The sequence below is a fragment of the Fusarium proliferatum genome (genome assembly GCF_900067095.1).
Source record: "Fusarium proliferatum ET1 genome assembly, contig: FPRO_scaffold009, whole genome shotgun sequence".
NCBI classification, from domain to species: domain Eukaryota; kingdom Fungi; phylum Ascomycota; class Sordariomycetes; order Hypocreales; family Nectriaceae; genus Fusarium; species Fusarium proliferatum.
Genome location: NW_022194798.1, coordinates 2,109,855 through 2,127,765, shown reverse-complemented (window position 1 = coordinate 2,127,765; position 17,911 = coordinate 2,109,855). Strand labels below are relative to the sequence as shown.

The 17,911-nt window shown below is 47.0% G+C and overlaps 7 protein-coding genes across 7 annotated transcripts; 3 read left to right on the top strand and 4 right to left on the bottom strand.

The window, feature by feature from the left end:
* Positions 1 to 220: 220 nt before the first annotated feature.
* FPRO_14969 (uncharacterized protein) lies at positions 221 to 2,544 on the top strand (the record flags this gene model as incomplete). Its single annotated transcript, XM_031220763.1, has 4 exons — positions 221 to 945; positions 998 to 1,675; positions 1,731 to 2,239; positions 2,300 to 2,544. 4 exons carry the CDS (start codon positions 221 to 223, stop codon positions 2,542 to 2,544), a joined length of 2,157 nt encoding a protein of 718 aa, XP_031086389.1.
* A 1,982-nt stretch (positions 2,545 to 4,526) lies between these two features.
* On the top strand, positions 4,527 to 4,862 carry FPRO_14970 (uncharacterized protein; the record flags this gene model as incomplete). The annotated part of the gene is made up of 1 exon (XM_031220762.1): positions 4,527 to 4,862. One exon carries the CDS (start codon positions 4,527 to 4,529, stop codon positions 4,860 to 4,862), a length of 336 nt encoding a protein of 111 aa, XP_031086388.1.
* A 1,376-nt stretch (positions 4,863 to 6,238) lies between these two features.
* FPRO_14971 (uncharacterized protein) lies at positions 6,239 to 8,574 on the top strand (the record flags this gene model as incomplete). The annotated part of the gene is made up of 2 exons (XM_031220761.1): positions 6,239 to 7,724; positions 7,778 to 8,574. 2 exons carry the CDS (start codon positions 6,239 to 6,241, stop codon positions 8,572 to 8,574), a joined length of 2,283 nt encoding a protein of 760 aa, XP_031086387.1.
* Positions 8,575 to 8,842: 268 nt separating this feature from the next.
* Positions 8,843 to 10,393, bottom strand: FPRO_14972 (uncharacterized protein; the record flags this gene model as incomplete). The annotated part of the gene is made up of 2 exons (XM_031220760.1): positions 8,843 to 9,241; positions 9,287 to 10,393. The coding sequence occupies 2 exons, from the start codon at positions 10,391 to 10,393 to the stop codon at positions 8,843 to 8,845; spliced, it is 1,506 nt and encodes a 501-aa protein (XP_031086386.1).
* A 1,071-nt stretch (positions 10,394 to 11,464) lies between these two features.
* Positions 11,465 to 11,734, bottom strand: FPRO_14973 (uncharacterized protein; the record flags this gene model as incomplete). Its single annotated transcript, XM_031220758.1, has 2 exons — positions 11,465 to 11,658; positions 11,713 to 11,734. 2 exons carry the CDS (start codon positions 11,732 to 11,734, stop codon positions 11,465 to 11,467), a joined length of 216 nt encoding a protein of 71 aa, XP_031086385.1.
* A 3,336-nt stretch (positions 11,735 to 15,070) lies between these two features.
* FPRO_14974 (uncharacterized protein) lies at positions 15,071 to 16,108 on the bottom strand (the record flags this gene model as incomplete). The annotated part of the gene is made up of 1 exon (XM_031220757.1): positions 15,071 to 16,108. One exon carries the CDS (start codon positions 16,106 to 16,108, stop codon positions 15,071 to 15,073), a length of 1,038 nt encoding a protein of 345 aa, XP_031086384.1.
* Positions 16,109 to 16,851: 743 nt separating this feature from the next.
* On the bottom strand, positions 16,852 to 17,383 carry FPRO_14975 (uncharacterized protein; the record flags this gene model as incomplete). Its single annotated transcript, XM_031220756.1, has 2 exons — positions 16,852 to 17,216; positions 17,272 to 17,383. 2 exons carry the CDS (start codon positions 17,381 to 17,383, stop codon positions 16,852 to 16,854), a joined length of 477 nt encoding a protein of 158 aa, XP_031086383.1.
* Between the last annotated feature and the right edge of the window lie 528 nt (positions 17,384 to 17,911).

Below are 17,911 nucleotides of genomic sequence, written 5' to 3'. Positions count from 1 at the left end.
CTTCTGTGTTGAGGTTAGTGATCGTGTAAGACACTAAACCTTTGAGGTGTAGCGTCTCGCTTGGCAAAGGCTACCCCAAACAGGGCACTAACATACTGCGTCATAGGCGAAGTCAACTGTGACTCAGCACTGTCTGTTTGTAAAATTTTCCCAGTCATGCAATAGTTTAACAGCGAAAGTACCTGTCTATAACTCTAGATGCCGAACTTTGGGCGTCGAGATGGATAACAGTGAGGCAGATGACATCAATGCTCACAACGAACCTGGCACACGCACCTATAGACTTCATAACAGACGTCGGCCTTGTGATCAATGTCGAGCCCGCAAAGTCAGGTGCCAAACTGAGGATGGCAATCCGCCGTGTCGAAGGTGCGCGCAAACAGAGACTGCGTGCACCTTTGTAGGACGATCAAGACGTACGACTCGGCAGAACAGAACTCGATCTATGTCAAGTAATGCTCATTCACCAACTGTCAACCATGCCCCCCACGATACCACATTCGATCTTGATAACTCCTTCGAGACGGGAGATATTCAAGCTCAACACACCACCCATGAACCAACCATCTTCGCAGGTACTACCCCCGTTTTATCTCCCCAGAGCCAGGTTCCATATCATCAGGCACCTACTCTTGGCAGTGTCGCGACTACAACGCAATTGCAGTTCTCCAAGTCCCTTGACGACACCAACGGCTCGACATCCATTCTATTGGGAGCATCTTCTGAATCTGATCCGTGGTTACTGCGCCACTGCCAATTCGACGAGTATGGCCTGAGGAGCTTCTATGGTTTGCAGTTCAGAAATATTGGTGGAGTTCCTAACAGGCAGAAGATTCCAGTGCACTTCATCGTGAGACAGGATGAGACGAATGTGATGGACTCATCACTAAGGACCAGGCTGAATGACCTTATACCTGTGCCTTGGGGACTAAGGCTCATCAGATTGTAAGCCAACGCAATGGTAACTTTCAGGGTGAAGACTGACCTGCTGAAACAGGTTCTATAAACATGTTTACCCAATAATGCCGATTATATCTTCGACTTACTTTACCCAGGAGATGCTTAGCGATTTATATCCCGCGCTCGGTGTATTTGACCACGTACCTTGCCACTTACTCGGCGCCATGTATGGCCTTGCAATGCCCTTCGCTAGAAACGATGATCATCTCTCCATCGTCGACATCCACAACCAACTCCCTTGTGAGGCCGTCTGGAGTCTCGTCTATGAAAGTACACAGGAAGGAATCCGCCGTCCTCAATTGTCTGTCTTGCAAGCGGGCCTTTTCTACCTACATGGGATCAGCCAGGGCCACCAACCGCTTTCAACTGCACCAGATGCCTTCAAGTGGTCATGGCTGGGTAGTCTTATCGGCATGGCTCAGAATCTCGGTCTGCATCTTGAGACCCGAATGTGCGCCATTCCGACTGAAGAGAAGCAACTGCGTGCCCGGCTGTGGTGGGCTTTATATACGGAGGACAAGTGGCTCTCGCTTCTAATGGGTCGACCACCTTACATATCCCACAATGAATGGGATGTTGCTCAGTTGGAAGAAACGGACTTCAGCATTCCGAGCAGTATTCCTTGTACGGATGTTTCGCACGCTGAGTTAACGAGACCATTCAGAGATATAGCCCGCCTCTCAGTAATCGCAAGTTCGGTACAGGCATCTTTTTAGTACGTGACTCGAGTCTACACTTGGTGAGTGTACATACGCTAACCGCCCCTGTAGTTCATTGAGGGCATCTCAGAGGCTCTCTGAGAACTTATCGCTCTCCATTCAGACAGCACAGCCCATCTTTGAGCAATTGACCCTATGGCGTGCTTCCGTCCTGGCCCCAGAGTCCCCAACGATAACAACTAACAATGGCATGCTCAACGATAAGGCATCGTACCCCGCGACGATACTAGTTGCACACGCAACACTGGTTACATATGTTTGGAGAGCGCTTCTCCGACCGATTGTGCCATCGGCTGTCCCGCCACTTATCGTGGACTATCAACAGCTTGCAGAAGCCTCTCTGTTTATGGAACTCCAGCCGCATGATATCGAGAACCTTTGCTGGGATCTACCAGATCTATCTCATCTCGAGTTGCCGCTGAGGAGCAGCATTGATGGTACGGGTTCACACGATGCAGTTATCCAGAACCTTCATCAGTCTTCTCTGGCCTGGGCAACAAGCCTGTCAAGTCTTGTGAAAAACCTCTCCCCAGCTCGCTTTCACGAATTTTGGTACTCCTGTAAGTAACAAAGAAGTCCTGCTTTATGCGTAACGTGGATACCTCCTAACAACTATCAAGGGTCGAATATCTGCTTCGCCGTAATGTCAAGCTTTGCCCTGGTTGTCTTCATTCAATCGCCGACGCAGGAAGCAGCACCAAGATCACGGGATATGCTGGTCGCTTGGCGCCAGATTGTGAGGGACCAAAGTAAGGTCTCTCCACTGTTACTGCCAACGTTGGCGCGAATTGATGGATATTTTGCCGCTGGTTTTTCTGACGTCTTTTCACTACCGGCTCATGTCAAAGCGGCACTCCAGCCTTAGCTTCGGCGAAGTTGGCTACGCCACTTTTTCGGCGAAAGTGACCTCACGCACGGCAAGCACTACGTTGATCCAATACTCCAGCATGATCAAGCTTAGTATATAGCTTGAACTATGTGTTATGTTTACTTGGAGAATTATTTAATGTTGCAACTCATCTTGATAAAGAGATATGGATCGATACGTGGACTTCCAAGCTTCCCACATTTCCCCATCATCGCTTGGGGCCCCATGCCGATGTGTTGGCTGTACTTTCACTGGACCACGAACAACTCAAACATCAGATGACCGACCTCCTTCATACGCAGAAGCTATGGGTTATCCCCGACCAAGGAACGCTCAACACCGAGACGGCAATAAGAAGAAGAGGAACTTCAAAGAGAGTATTATTTCTCGAATATTCCATCTCAAGTAACAAGTACGTCGCTTTTTCCTAAGCATGTCGTCTTTTATCTCCCCAAGACTTGCAAGCTGACATGAACCCTGCCTCAGCTTGCTTTAATTGCTGATCTCTTCCCCAACTGTCCACAGTGTAATATTATCATGACCTGCTGACTTTTTAAAATCGTGTTCAGCTCTGTTCAAACGGCTTGGATTTCTCTATTAGTTTTATGGGCGCTTAAAAAGGGTGCCTGCGGACGTGTCACTCATTTCCCGCAAGTGACAATGTCGGCTGCGACCAAGTTGCATTTCAGCTGTAATGCAGAACTGACAATATTGAATTCTATCTATCCAAAGGTCATTCACAGTAGAGAACAGTTTCCTAAACCCTGCCTCAGCTGCCCAGTACCTGCGGAGTTGTATTTTGTCAAACAGAGTATACTCAATCATACTTGTAGTAGCCAGGTACAGGCCGCCTATTAATACCAATTCTGGTTAACCTTTAACATCTCCGCTATGGTGTTCCCAGTTATCAAGTGTTTCCAAAGTCCCAAAGTCCATATTGGGGATCCCTATATTGCTAAAGTCCAATAATAGGACACTGTTACCTATCAGTAGCCTGAACAGGGTGATACACGTGGCTAATACTGAATCCCTATGCAAAATTGCGCCTTTTATTTATACCAATTATCTAACTGCCGAGCCACACTAACATAAGTGCCAAGCGGAAAGTTTACATCTCACCTTGTCTTGCATATTAAGACAGAAAAGGCAGGTCCTAATAATATCAGATTTCACTATTACCCGACACGCTCCTGAGGCTACCTAGTTTATAAATCTAGTATAGTAAACAAGAGAATAACACTATACTCCCTTATTAATTATCAAGCTTAAAGGTATCCTTATTTTTGAGTAAGCTATTTTGTGTAAAATTAGAAATTAAAGAAAGACTACTTCCCTGCAGCAGTCCAGAGAGTACCTTCAGTGATAGTCATGTAAAATGATAGATGCTTTCCCGGACGCTTTAATCGTCTCTATCCAGGAACTCTAAACCGGTGGAGAAGTCCCATCATCATCTGATGATATGATCTTACAACTGTGAGACAGCTACGGCCAACATACATCCAAGAGAACAACTCGCTACCGCAAAGAGAGGTTTGTGGCTAGCTGATGAGAAAAGCTCAATCCTGCTTGCTGAGAATTTCAAGCAGAGTATGCTTCTTGAAAAGAAAGTGTGGCTGCCTGAAAATGTGACACGCTTGATCCTGCTTTATGTACATGGATATGGCTGGCTGAAAATCCCAATTAGATCCCACTTCGTAGATCTTACTTGGTGTATACAGATGTGTAGTTAGCTGAAAAAGTCGCTGCGACTTGTAAGTGTAAGCTGATTCACGTGAATCAGTACAGTTAGACATGAAAGACGTCTGCTCATTGTTATATAAGACGAGAGCGATCTGTTCAAACTCCTTCACTTCTTTTCCTACTCATCAGAACCACGCTCGACTTTTACGAATAAAGCAAACCACTTAAAAGTGTAAGCCTTGTTCTTACTACCTTGACACGAAATTTTAGTAATAGCCTGCTGACCAAAGAAGCACGCGATGCCTCAAGACGTCTACGTGCGATTTGCGAATGGCCTTGGCGACGGCCAACAGCTCAACATCACCGTGTACTACCAAATGAATGGCTCTGATACAGTCTACCAGAAGTCTATCTCCCTTAACGGGCCCGGTTCTGAAGTAGTGCACCTGAACTACATTCAGAGGGTAGTCATGGGAGGCTTGACGGCCAATGTGGGTTTGAACTCATCTGCATTTGATGGGCAGCCGGATGCAGCATACTTCACCACTAGAATGTCTGATGCTTCGGATGGGCGCCACTATCGCCTGGAATGGGAGAGTGGTGGAGTCTCTCGAGAGACATGGTACTATCAGTAGTGGTGATGACTGAGATTGCTTGGAGCTGTTGTGTATTGGCTCAGGCAAACAGCGGTGGATCTCAAACCTGTGTATAGTGTGATCTCTTGGAATAACTGGCCACTTGTTCTTATCTCTGTCCTTACTGTTAAGTCATAAGCTACTTAGCTTTAGTGACTACCTGTAGATTTAAGGTAGTATCCATTCTTTTAATATAAGTATTTATTTATATACTGAGTCTTTTTGTTATTCCTCTGTTACTCAATGGGAGCAACAGACTCTGGGCATACCATGACCGCGCTTTATTTGGTGGTCTGGAATCTCAAATTGGCGAATCTACTGTTCTTAGCAAAAGGAAGCAGATATCCTTTCGTTACTTGAGATACCCTTGATAGCCTTTTGAGGGTTTCAGGATAGTTAGTAATACTATTTTGAAGCAGCTTAAGTACAGCTATTTAACTATCCGTGGCAGACGCGTTAAACATGTTATTGATCCTGTATATCCGTTGGCCAAATATCTCCTGCTCTGGGATTCTGCTGCCCAGATGGCTCAGTTGACTGTCATGTGTTTAGGCCATATTTCGGTCCCAGGTATCGTATGTGTCATGCTGATACTGACTGGCAGAACTAGATAGACTGATCTAGACCCACCTTTGTCCTGAGATTGCGATATCTAGGCTTGCAGATTAATACTGTGAAGCGGACTGTTCCTTCTTCCAGGAGGCTCCATCCTTGTGTGGCCAGCGCAAGGTCTTTTAGGCTGCTCCACGGCTCTTAGACCTGCCCCATTTGCATGCATATCTGCATCAGTGCTATGGGCAACTTTCAGTAAAGTAAATAAACTCTAAAGGCCTTTTTCTTTAATTATTTTCCAGATAAATAGAGAGACTGACTGATTGGTTCATTGACTGGTTGAACTGTTGTGTTCAAAGGAAGGGGGTATGCCTATCGTCGCGGGGTTGCACCAGACGCGGCTTAAATGATATGGGCCGCCATTACCTTGACGTAGTAAGCCAAGAGGCAACGGATCTAAACTCTTCTTATCAAGCCTCATTGTAGAAGAACGGTTGGTACCAGGATGTAAGGATACCTCATTATTGGTCGGTTTTCAGTATCCTTGTCTGTTGCTATTTTGATTGGACATGGGCGGGATCAGGCTGTCACATCAAAAGAAAAAAAATAAATGAACCGCTTCTCTCCTATTTCTTCCTTTCATCTACTGGCATGTGCCGTGGCTAATTGATTCTGTTGATAAATGGCCCATTGCCATGCTGCTAACTCTAGAGCGCCGTTGACGACCTGCACGCTATTGTCTCATTGACTGAGATACTGAGCCGCCCCTAGTTATTGCCTAACCCAGCGCTGCATAGCGCAAGCTATCCCCGAAACCGCCTGAAATGGAGGGACATCCATCACAGCCCGCGGAGCGAATTCCCGCACTTCAGGAATATTTTGCACGATGCACAGCCCAAATTCATCCTGAGAAATCACCAGAGGAAGAGTTTCAAGAAAACATCAAAATAGCCCAAGATTCGTTCAACAGTCTTACTCACTCGTCACAAAACTCATTCGACAAGTTCGATGAGATTATGAGCTGCGGAGCTCGAATCAAAGACCTTATGGCGTTACACAAAGATACTAAGGAACAAAAGGAGCGCGAATATCAGCAAAGGCTTTGGGAACTGCAGATTGCCTTGGTGAATGAACATCTAGACCTCTTTGGTCCTGAACTTGGTAAATGGCTATGCGAGAATTGGTGCGACCGGGTCGGTCACCCTCTTTCTACTACTACTACTGCTGCTCAGTCAGACACTGTACCAGGCGCCATCGATACCCACCAACCCGAAGACACAATTGCCTCGGGTTCCGCTCCTACACAAGACCCTCTCGCCCAGCCGACAAGCACGAACAACTCCGTACCTAGCCCTCCCATCGCCGAAAATGCAATCAAGCCGACTGGTCGCCCGAACGAACTGCACAGAATCGAACAGAACACCTCATCAGGTCCCAAAAAGAGACCGATCGACTCCCACAAATCCGCCGAATCTCGTCCGACCCGTCCAATGAAGCGCGTTCGATCGGATGCAGCACAAGAGCCTCTTACGGGCGACAGAACCATTGAGTTCGACCAAGTCTACCAAAACGGCCACGCCGAGCCCAAGTATGTCATCGTCAAGCACGACAATTTCTGGTATATCCTCGAGTGTAAGAAACACAAGCTGCATTTCATCAATCATCCCATTCGCGGTGCCCAGAAGCACCTTCGAGGCAAGAAGCATAACCAGACTTCTGTCAACTTTGAAGAAGCCATTCGCGCTCTCGGAACTCGTGTTCTTAACTGCACGGACGAAAGCGTCGCTGAAAACAATGAGGTTGCGCAAAGACCTTCTTACTCTGAGATGGGTCGGCCTGTCAATAGTCTTTCTCCCTCAGTTGCTCACAGCGTTCCCACGCGGAGTAACCAGAACCTGTCCGTGATTGACCCCAAGCCTGGCGAGGTGTACACAACCTATTGGAGTGAGACAAAGAAATTCTTTGCCATTCTGGTTCTGCCTTGGCGTAATGTCGGACATCTTGGTAAAGATTTATCGCTTACAGTCAAGGACACTGAGCTCATCAGAAAAGTCCCATCCTGTTATCAATATAACCATGTCGACGAGTCATACGAATGGGCTCCACCCTACCGCCCTGATGGACAGCACTACCCGAAGAGGAAATATCCCATTATGTATTTTGATGCGTCTGTGTTTCCAGGGCAATGTCATGTTTTTTGGGTTGCTGCACGCGACTTTCACTTATACGATCCTCAGGTTGCCACCACCCCGTTCAAAGACATCGTGGATAGATATATTGCATCAAAAAATAATAGTAGTGATCAAGCAGGTAAGTCGTGGTGAGTGAGCTTTCTGGACCCGACTAATCGTCTCTCTATTCAGTCTCTCATATCAACGCTGGACAAGGGAGCCTCAGCGATGACCAACCGACGGCCGAGATATTCCCTCGCGAAGAACAGTTTACAGGCGTCCCCGGTCGAGAGATCATTGTCATTGATGATGAAAGCGATGATGAAGCAGGATGTGCTGAGCCATTGCCTGATACACCCGTCGGGGCGCGCGTTCCCAAGACCGAGCCTCGAGAGGAACCTATGACGTTAGGTAATGCCCAGCAAGATGCAAGCCCCAATCACGGCAATGGGTATTCACAACAGCCGTGGAATTCTGCGTTATCGGATCATAGTCAACATCGAGTGAATGATAATTTGGACTCTCATGACGACTTGATCAACTCGGCAGAGTACCGCCGGCGTTTAGCCCACGGTAGTCAAACAGACTCTATCCTGCGAAAGCCCAATCATACTCCGCAACATGATGGCATATCTGAGTCTCAAGTACTAACCGGAGACGCCTCTTCAGACCCTTCATTTCCCATGCAACCCCAGGCGACAGCTGTTGGTGACGCTCCAGTATCTCAATGGCCTCCGACGCAACAGCACGAACCGAGCATCACGAATTTCCATCCCCATCAGCTACCCCGACCAGCGACTACTGAGACCCGCGCCCCTGAAGCTATCATGACCCAACTGTCTCATAACCAGAACCCAACAGATAGCTCCCAGGCCCAAGCAACGGGATTGTACGGTTACTTGAACCAAGCGCCAAGTGAATTATCGCAATGCCGAATTGATAACGGTCGCCTTAAATGGCTCGCTCCCAAGACCACCGGTGGGATCTAGGAAACAGATGGACATGTGTCAACGTCGAGGGTTTGAGGCACGGATGCAGGGCCCCATCCAAGGTAGCGACAGCCTGACACTCAACCTATACTATATTGTAATTCCCTCACTGTTAGTATATTAGTATACTTCCCCTTCCTTATAAATTCTTCTTTATAGTAATCTTTTACAACTTATACATGTAATAATTATATAAAGAGATAAAGTAATTAGGACTTTCTATTCTTGCTTACCCTCTTAGCCTCCTCCTGCCCACTGCATTCAACTACTAAGATGCTTCTTGTTCCTCTTCTATACCTTCTCGAAGGATCTCGATCTGCTTTTTTATCTCGACCCAGAGCTCCAGTCTGTCTAGTTCACCATTATCCGAGGCTAGGTCAGCTCCAAACTCATCACGAACCAAGACCCACGCCTCTGCAGAGACTTCTACTGTTGGCTTGGTCTTTGAACGCCGAGCGATGGCCAACAGGGTTGCTACAAACGCCTCCTGGATGTAAGCAAAGCTGAATTTGTCCGTGATCTCAGCGATGGCCCTGCACAACTTGTCGGGGAACTCGATTTCCTTGTTGGGCTTAAGTTTCTTCTGCCAAAAGCGGCAATATGCCTCTCGTTGGTCAATGTTTGGGTCGGGAAAGTAATACTTTCGGTCGAAGCGAGATGGACGTTTCTACGTTGTTAGCGGGCAGTCCTAGGCCAGGGTTAATATACTTACTGCGATCCCTGGGTCCAAGAGCTCCAGGTGGTTAGTGCTGGCGATGATAAATATGCCATCGTTCTGCTTTAGGCCGTCGACCTCGTTCAAGAAGTAGCTCCTCACGTCGGGTGTAACGAGAGAATCGATATCTTCAAACACCAAGTAGCATGGCGCAAACTCCCTGGCCTTCTGAAAGATCTCGTAAAGAGAGCCTTGGGGTCCCATCCACGACTCGAGGCTACGCACATACACAGTGGGAACGGGAGGGGCTCTATCAGCTAGCATATGCATTGCAGCCTTGATGCTGATAGTCTTTCCGTTTCCAGGGGGTCCATGGTAGATGATTCCTCGCTTCCATGGTACGCCGAGACCTTCGTATGTCTGCCTCGACTCGAAGAAGGAGATGTGGTCATTTATGAGCGACTTCTTCATATCCTCGTCTAGGATGACTGCATCCCATGTTGATTTCTGCGCACTCTCCCACAGCTCGCGATCTTTGTGAAAAAAGCCCTGATCGAAGACCCAGACCTCATTATGCAGGTCGCTTCCCCATGAGCCAACAGTGAGAACAAGCTGATCAGCTTTGTAGACATCAGCTGTGAGGATGTAGTAGTTCTTGAGTGCTGGGTAGGAGCTCGACCCATCCCGACCATCGGCCAGATAGACGATGAATTCCGCACCCTCCCATTGGTAGAGGAATTTGCCAAAGATGGGCGCCTCGGCCAAGCCTCCTTTATTGCCATCCATCCGACGGGCGGGTGGCAAGTAAACCGTCCATTCGAGCGATGATGGCAGGTCGCCCTTGTCTTGAATTGGAGTCACGGTAGCGTAGCCGGCGCCTGCGAAAGCCAGTAAGTTGCAAGGGCTTCCGATATCGCCGTCCTGTGGGACTACAACAAGGTTGAGCTCAGGGTATTGCTTCTTGAGAGCTGCGGTGAAGACAAGATCAGTGTTGATTCGCTTGCCGTTCGAGTGCTCAAAGTAGGAACTGGTTGCGCCATCACCATCTGGAACGGGTCGCAGAGATCCAAACGGTAGAGCCTGAGAAGAAGTAGGCTTCGAGATGGCCGATTCAGGGTTTGCACGGTAAGGAGAAGTATGCTCATATTTCTGAGCGTCAGGCATTTTGTGAGTTGGGAGCCTCGTAGTCGGGTTCTGGAGAAGGCGTTGCTGAATTGAGGAGCCTGGAAGAGCTGAAGTCCGGCGGCTGCTCATCTTGCTGCTTCGGGATTTCAGGTGGAAATGCCTAATGTTTGTATTATAATGACTGCCACTGGCAGTTCCGATGGTGCTGATGAAGAAGTTGAGATAGACTACAGACGTGGTTGCCTGGAAAAAGAGGGGAAGCTCGAACAATCATGACGCTGCGCCCCAATACCGACAGGGATTGTAATCCGCTAGTCCGTCAATTTGTCTACGCATATGCTGCGCCTCTATTAGTAACACAAGACTGAGGATGGAGGAGTATGTGGAACTGGAAGTAGTAAAATGAAAGCCAAAGATACAAGGTCACATGTATAACTAAGGCTGTTGTATGTCAGAGTTGAACTGAACTGACTTACCTTGGCTTGATAAGGAGTTGATCACAACAACGACGACTCTCGATCGACTGACTCAGAGATCATGTGTTACGAGCAAGGAGTACGCATGCTTAATGCATTTGGGAGTTATGGCGCCTCTTGTGCAGATACGAATGCCAATCTTCGAAGGATGCACTTCAGTCCTCATGCGGCCGACACAAAATAAGGTAAGTAAAAATTCAAAAGTTCTACAAGGCACATGTGCAACAACACCTTTGAAGATTATGGTTATTTAGCTTGTCAAAGATTCTGCGGACCTCAATGACCCATTGCCCCTTCAACCAAATCACCTGTATCTCTCAGGTAACTATTAATATAAAGCTGATATGGGACTGGAAGACAACCCCAGAACTTGCAGCTTTCAAAGGTTTCTTGACTATTTCAAGGCTCATCTGTAACCAAGGCCAATGCGCCGTTAACTGGAACATTCTTCTTCATACTCGTTCCATGTGCCATCATCTTCTGGTGACCATCTGATCGTATACCGCAATATATAGCCATGTGATAAACGTGTCATTGTAATGTTCAAATCCCTAGTCTGATAACTGTCGTTCTAACCCATGCGAGCTTAGGCCCTACTCTGACTTATACTCCCAATTTCATAGCTATGTGAAGCCTACTTCTGACTGGTAGTTGAGCCAGCTGTAGCTTTGGTACTCTCCTTCTGAACCTCAGTGTAATTGATACTGAGCGTGATATCGGCGGGCTGAAACCCAGCAATACTTGAGACTGGACTCCAAGGATCAGACTTCCCATTCCCTGTTGCCCACCGCAGCATCTGGTAGCTTGTGATACCGTGCGTTGATGTTGCTACTTACTGTTGTTAGTTGAAGTCTCTTTTGTTGTTTGTCGCTCAAGACTAACCTATCTTGTCCGATTTCTCCATGATCTTAGTTCTTTTTGTCACAACAATTGCACGAATATGTTGATGCCTTGTTCAATTAATTCTTTTGTTTAATCTGCCGTTCGGCCTTGCGGGTTATTATGAGTAAAGCTTGAGGGTTTGATGCCTGGGATTTGTGTATAAAAGCTGAAGGTTTCGAGTAGAACATAGACTAGGATTATGTGTAGAAATATTAAGAATTGATGAAGCAGTATCACGCGGCAAGTACGTTTAAATAAGAAGCAATCGACTGATAAAACCAGAGAACATTGAATATAACTAATGCGGTAATCTCTTAAAGAAATGACAACCGATGAATGACTTTCTCCTAAGGGCACGTTTTCAGATTGGACGTTCAGTCACCAAGGCAAATTCATCATACCATTTCATGAGAGACTTCAGTGGGCACATTTCCCCATTGGATACCCTAGCTTAGCCTCCGAAAGCTCCAGAGTTGTCTTTATTGATGTGTCGGTAATTTTGGCCACTTAAAAAAAGTGCCCATACCAACGCATTGATCTTACCTAAGGATCTCTACATGGTTTTCAGGCCTACAATATTGAGGGGGGGGGGAAGGACGCCTCTCTTCTCTTGATTGGCTGGAGCCCTACCCAGGTCTGCAGACCCTCTTCTGACCGCGCAACTTGTTAGATCTTCTCTTCGAGACGTCATGGTGCAGATAAGGCATACTCAATGTATCTTATCATAGCACCGCCAGGTTTGGGGAAACTGTAAGCATCCAAGTTTGTTAGGCCTAGTGCATGGCGTTCTCGAAGGGGAGTGGCGGGGTTAAACCACTGTCGAATCAAAAAACGTGCCCACGAAGGACTACCCACAATGGAGGATAGGGACAAGTGACAGCGAATCAGAAAACGTGCCCAGTGTCTCAACATGTCATCAGCTGTAGGGCGCTACGGTCGAGCTGAACAGACCTGGCAGGTTTAAGAAACCGCCCACAGCCTCATTCGTTTCCCCCTTCTTTTCCCTCTTTTCTTACCGCCAATTCGCCTCAGTGCGAGCTTCGCGCTTGACTTTCCGTATTCAGCTGCAAACAGGGCTGTGTCTACAACTTCTGGGCTGTTATGAATTGCCGTTTGTTATCGCTCTCTATTGAAAATATTGTGTTTTGCTTTCCTGACCTTTTTGCGACGCGGAAACCGTTGCCCAATCTTATCGAATCAATGCTCTCGTGAGCTAGCACAATTTACCTCAACATCTATCGCTGTTGTTAAGGCGCCGGTTGATCCGGCGCACTTAACATACAGGGTAACCACTATGATCATCACCTAGATCACAATGGGCCTGACAACCCCGATCTCGACTGGGAACTCAACATCGTTCCATCCATAGCAGCCTATCTAGATGAAGAGTTGGAGACCTCCAAACTGCGCGATACTTTGTGCGATGAATCGTCAGGTATTGCCGAATGCGACGTCCCTCTTGGCAATCTAGAAGGCTACGACTCTCCTCAAATGCTGCCAACTTCTCAACCTACTTCTTCTCCTATTCAAGTCACCATTTTCAGTCCCTCTGAGAACGAATCACAATCACCACCATCTTTCTCCCGTAGCCTTTCTGGCACATCACAATCACCATCGACGCTTGCGAGCGCCAGCAATCCAGCCACTCCGCAACTGTCACTTTCGCGCTACAGTTGCGACATATGCTCCATGGCTTTCAATCAGCTATCTGCACTAGCCGACCATTATAGAGTTTCGCACTGTCAAAGTATCTCTGGTTCCTCGAAGCCCTATAGCTGCGGAAAGCATAGCTGCCGGTTCAGCCGCAGAGTCGACTTCGAGCGCCACCTGCGGAGCTCGGCGCACTCGCTGGAAAGATACCGATGTCGATGCGGGAAACAGTTTCTTCGACCAGATCGCCTCCGCGCACATGTTCAGTCGCCAAAGTGCCGCGGCCACCTCAGCCTGTACGCGTGCTTATGTGGACATGCTGTCGAGAGCTTCCAGGAGCTATCCAGCCACGTGGGCACATGTGATAAATCGCGCCCCCCTGGTCGACCCAAGAGGAGGCATGAATAAAGGAGAGAACATACAACTTTAGTGGAGAAGAAAGCAATTTTTGAGAAGTGATGCTGCACGACTGCCTTTGCGAAGAACATCCCTGGCTGGATGATTCCATACGAAGTCGAGCAAGCACTTGACGAGTTAGTGCCAACTTGTTGCAATCCCAAATACACCAGCAACCTATTATCCCGGATTTCACATCGCGCTGCGATTTTGTTAGATGGAGATACCCTCATGCGCCCTTGTACACTATTCAATTTTACCTCTGCGCACTACGACAGACAATAGGCTCGGCAACGGGCTATGATGGATAATAGGTAATGGTAGTTTTGCCGCCATGGCTTGTGTTTTTGGGAATGCAACGAATGGAAGGAATATGGAAAGTCCTGTCTTGATCCGGAGGATCTAAGCCCAATTGTCACATGATGAATGATCATATCTAGTCAATCTGGTCCTGAGCACTTCGTCTGTTAGAGGTCGTGAAGACCCAGGCAAGTCACTCGCCGATGACTGAACCGACAAATCTTTCAACTACCAGAAAGACCCAAGAAGCAAGACTTCTTAATCCGAGGAATCCCTTGATGGGATGGCTATGGATAACCTCTTCCGGTTTGAGATCGGTCGAGGTCTGCTACAATGGAAAAGGAAACTATTTCTTTACGCTTGGATATGCTTTTCATGGTTTTGGTATGCAATTTGCACCGGATGCTAGCGTAGTTATTTTTATGGTTTTAAGGATCTTGGATTTGTGGGAAAGTATGGGTTAGTTTTGAAGGAAAAGAAGAGTAAGGGAAAGAATGGACACGGGAAGGAAAGAATTTTTTTTAGTCTGGATACTTGGAGGCTCGGGAAAATCTTTATAGTCATTGCTTCTTTTTGGTAGGAATTGCTAATGTTTTGTCGTTTGACTTTTTGGACATGGCCTTATGGTTATGAACCTTCTTTATTTATCTTTAAAGACTTGGGTTTAAAGTGATAAATTTCCTAATTTTATTAAATTAGTCTATAGTAAACTGAAACCTTTACTATTATATATACCTTTTGTTAGCTCTAAACATCATCAACTTTGAGCTTGATCTATGGGACTTCAACGGAACTGTTAATGCTCTTTCAACATCTAAATCCTGTTAACTTCTAATACCACTACCACTGCGAGCTTCCGAAGTCATTCTACTTCCCAAAACACGTTTCTCAAGCCTCAAGCATGCCTTGACAAGTCTTGATGCCATCCCAATACGGATATTGAATACTATTTTCTTTAAATATCCTATAGCCAAATCTTTAATCTTCAATTTTACCCTCGCGGTGTTGTTCTTTAAGATTCGCTTTGCTGAGCGAGGACGCGACTGAAACTGTCAGTTTGTCCAGGCCAAACAAGGATAGAATTCAGTGCACTAAGTCCAGAAATTAAAATCATATATCGGTGCAGGAACAAAATCTTCTGAGCCCTTAGCTCCTGAGAGATTGATAAACAAGGCAAAAACCCCCGACCGTGGTTTTTCATGGCCCAATTCTCTGAAATATACTTCGTGCATTTCTCCATGATTGCCGTAAATTTATTCCTCTGTCGATGAAGGTACACTTTGTCGTGCCTAATCATATCCGACAAACTCTCAACGTCAGACGGTACGGTCCGTTTGCACCGTGCTTCAAGATATTGCTTGAGATCCCAGGAGCTCCATATTGGTCTGAAAGAGGTTATGTGATTGATTCGATGAAGAAAGATAATGTCATCCGGATCGATGTCGAGAAGGAGGCTAAGACCAAACCCTTGTTCAGTTTGAATCGATTTGTCTTGAGGCGATATGTGTTGCGTTTGTTTTCTTTGAAGGTTTCTTTTTCGGCGAGATTGCTGCCGAAGTCGTTCCGACTCTTTCCTTGTTGCCGATGTCTTCTTTGTCCGCTTTGGAGATGCCGGCTCAGATGGTGGCGGGCAACTTGGGCCTTCAGACTTTGCTTGGACAGGATTGCTGCTCTCGGATCTGTCCAGATTTTCTGCCTTGAAGACAACCACCTCAAGCTGACCCCAAGTGGTGCGAAGAACCGTTCTTCGTGACATCCGTCTGATTGTACGACGGACATGTGCTTCAAGTTTTGGTAATAGACCGTGTGTCTGGAACGCTCTCGCTTGGTATCTTGCCTCCATGCCGACTTCGGTCATCGCGACATGGTTCACATCGTAGATATCTCCATGCTTCAAGGATTCCACTTTGCGGCGGATTGAGAAAGTGTCCCCAAGCTGGGTCCCATTGGGAATACTCACATGGGCTTCCTCCTGGTCGATGATGCTTTTGCCTGTGCAATCTGAGGCTGAGTCAAGCTCTTCATCAAATGCCACAACTTGGTTCTCCATTTTTGGGTGAATTGTGAGAGGAGCAAGAAAATCAGTGAGGAACTGGGAGGATTTACAAGGAGGCCGCCCGTCTCAGGTGCGGCTAATGATCGAGATTGTAATTGGGCGACCAGGCTCACGGGCACTTTTTCTCATCCAACCATTCCCTAACCCCGCATATTTTCAACCCCCTTGCAACGCTGAATTTAAGACCCGCCCCGCTTAACTAGTGTCTTACTGATTGGGAATATTAATATTTCGGCTCCTGTTTTGGAGAGAAATTGTCTCCTAGGGGGCTTCGAGAACAGTCTCTGGAGTTGCCATTATGAAGAAAATATGAAGTTGAAATGTTACTGAGGAAAAAAGGGTTGTAGCATGACATAATATTTGGAATCGTTAGGGGTCAGTCAGGCGCTGCTTAAATTATCCGGTAAATTATCTCAGCCAGTTTCACATAATGAGACAACGTTAAGATCAGTCTCCACTGAATATCTCGTAGATGACAACCTCGCTTTCCCGTCATTGGTGTACCTTAAATCTCGTCCGATAGATCCAAAGTCAGAGAAAGACATAAGAAATCGGATAGGAAACAGAGGGATATTCTTCGCGGTATATGAGTCATTTTGGAAAGAACCCAGTAGTACCAGTTTCAGTTCTTCACATAAGACTGGTTTGTATATCATGGTGGAAGTGAACACACTTATCGTGGCATGGTAAGAAACTGATTATAACAGTCCCTCTCGATTTACTGAAGTCACAGCATTTTAGAAAATGCGAGGTTGACCATGCTGGGCGTAAAAATCCTCAAACTGCCAAATCTTATGCCTAGAATCCCACTCAGCGGACTTGATTTCCTGACCACTCTGATCAAGACGCTGATACGTAACGTCTCCCATGTCAGCGACACCCTTTGAATTCCATAAGCATGGTTCCCCTGAACCGTGGTTGTTTAGGGGCCCGTAGCTGTCAACCTTATCGAGCCGCTCCTTCAAAGAGTTGTGCGGCACGGCTCCTCTAGAAATATCACGACGACCCCACCAGTTGGGCATGCATCGGTATATTCCCAATCCTCTGTCCTCCTCTTTCTGCGGGTCGTTGAGTTCCCAGCGAGGAATGCCAGGGAGAGTTTCTCGCATCGTGTTAGTATCATGGTCTCCTGCAAAGAGAGATGGCGAAAGACATACCAATGAGATTCCACATAAAGACCGTGAGGAATGATGAGCCGTAACCGAGACTTTGGGAGTCATGCATGAACCCCCCGATGATCCGATCTTCTACATTTGCAGCTACCACCATGGTAGCCTTGAAAGCGTCGACTGTATGGCACCAGTTCACTTGGCAGCAAGGGTGTTGTTTACCGACAATGTCAACCTCGCGGATCATCTATTCCAGGGTGAAGAGGCTCGTCTTGATTGTCGACCTTGGTCCCTCCAAAAATATACTTCCAAAGCCGCCAGACTTTCAACCCTGTCGGGATAGCCGGCCAACCTCCGCCGACATCACCGCGGTTACCAGGAAACCAGACTTCTCTGATGTCTTCTTTTTCGGTAAGCTATCTCAGTCTCCTTGACTGCAGTTTCTATGTGTTTGTCTTCGGTGCTCGGTGTCTGGGCTTTTTTGATCACGCGTTGTTCTACTGGCAGTAAGAGCAATTGACAGTCCATGATAGAGCGCCAGAGTTTGGTTAGTATAAAACAGTCTACCAAAGTATAGATGTACTACAGTTCTGAGTGATGGAGGCCGCATCTTCCCAGCAAGTGGTGGTTTCCTGGTAATCAACAACGACTGAGCCTAGACAGGATGCAGGAGTTTGGTGAGCATGGA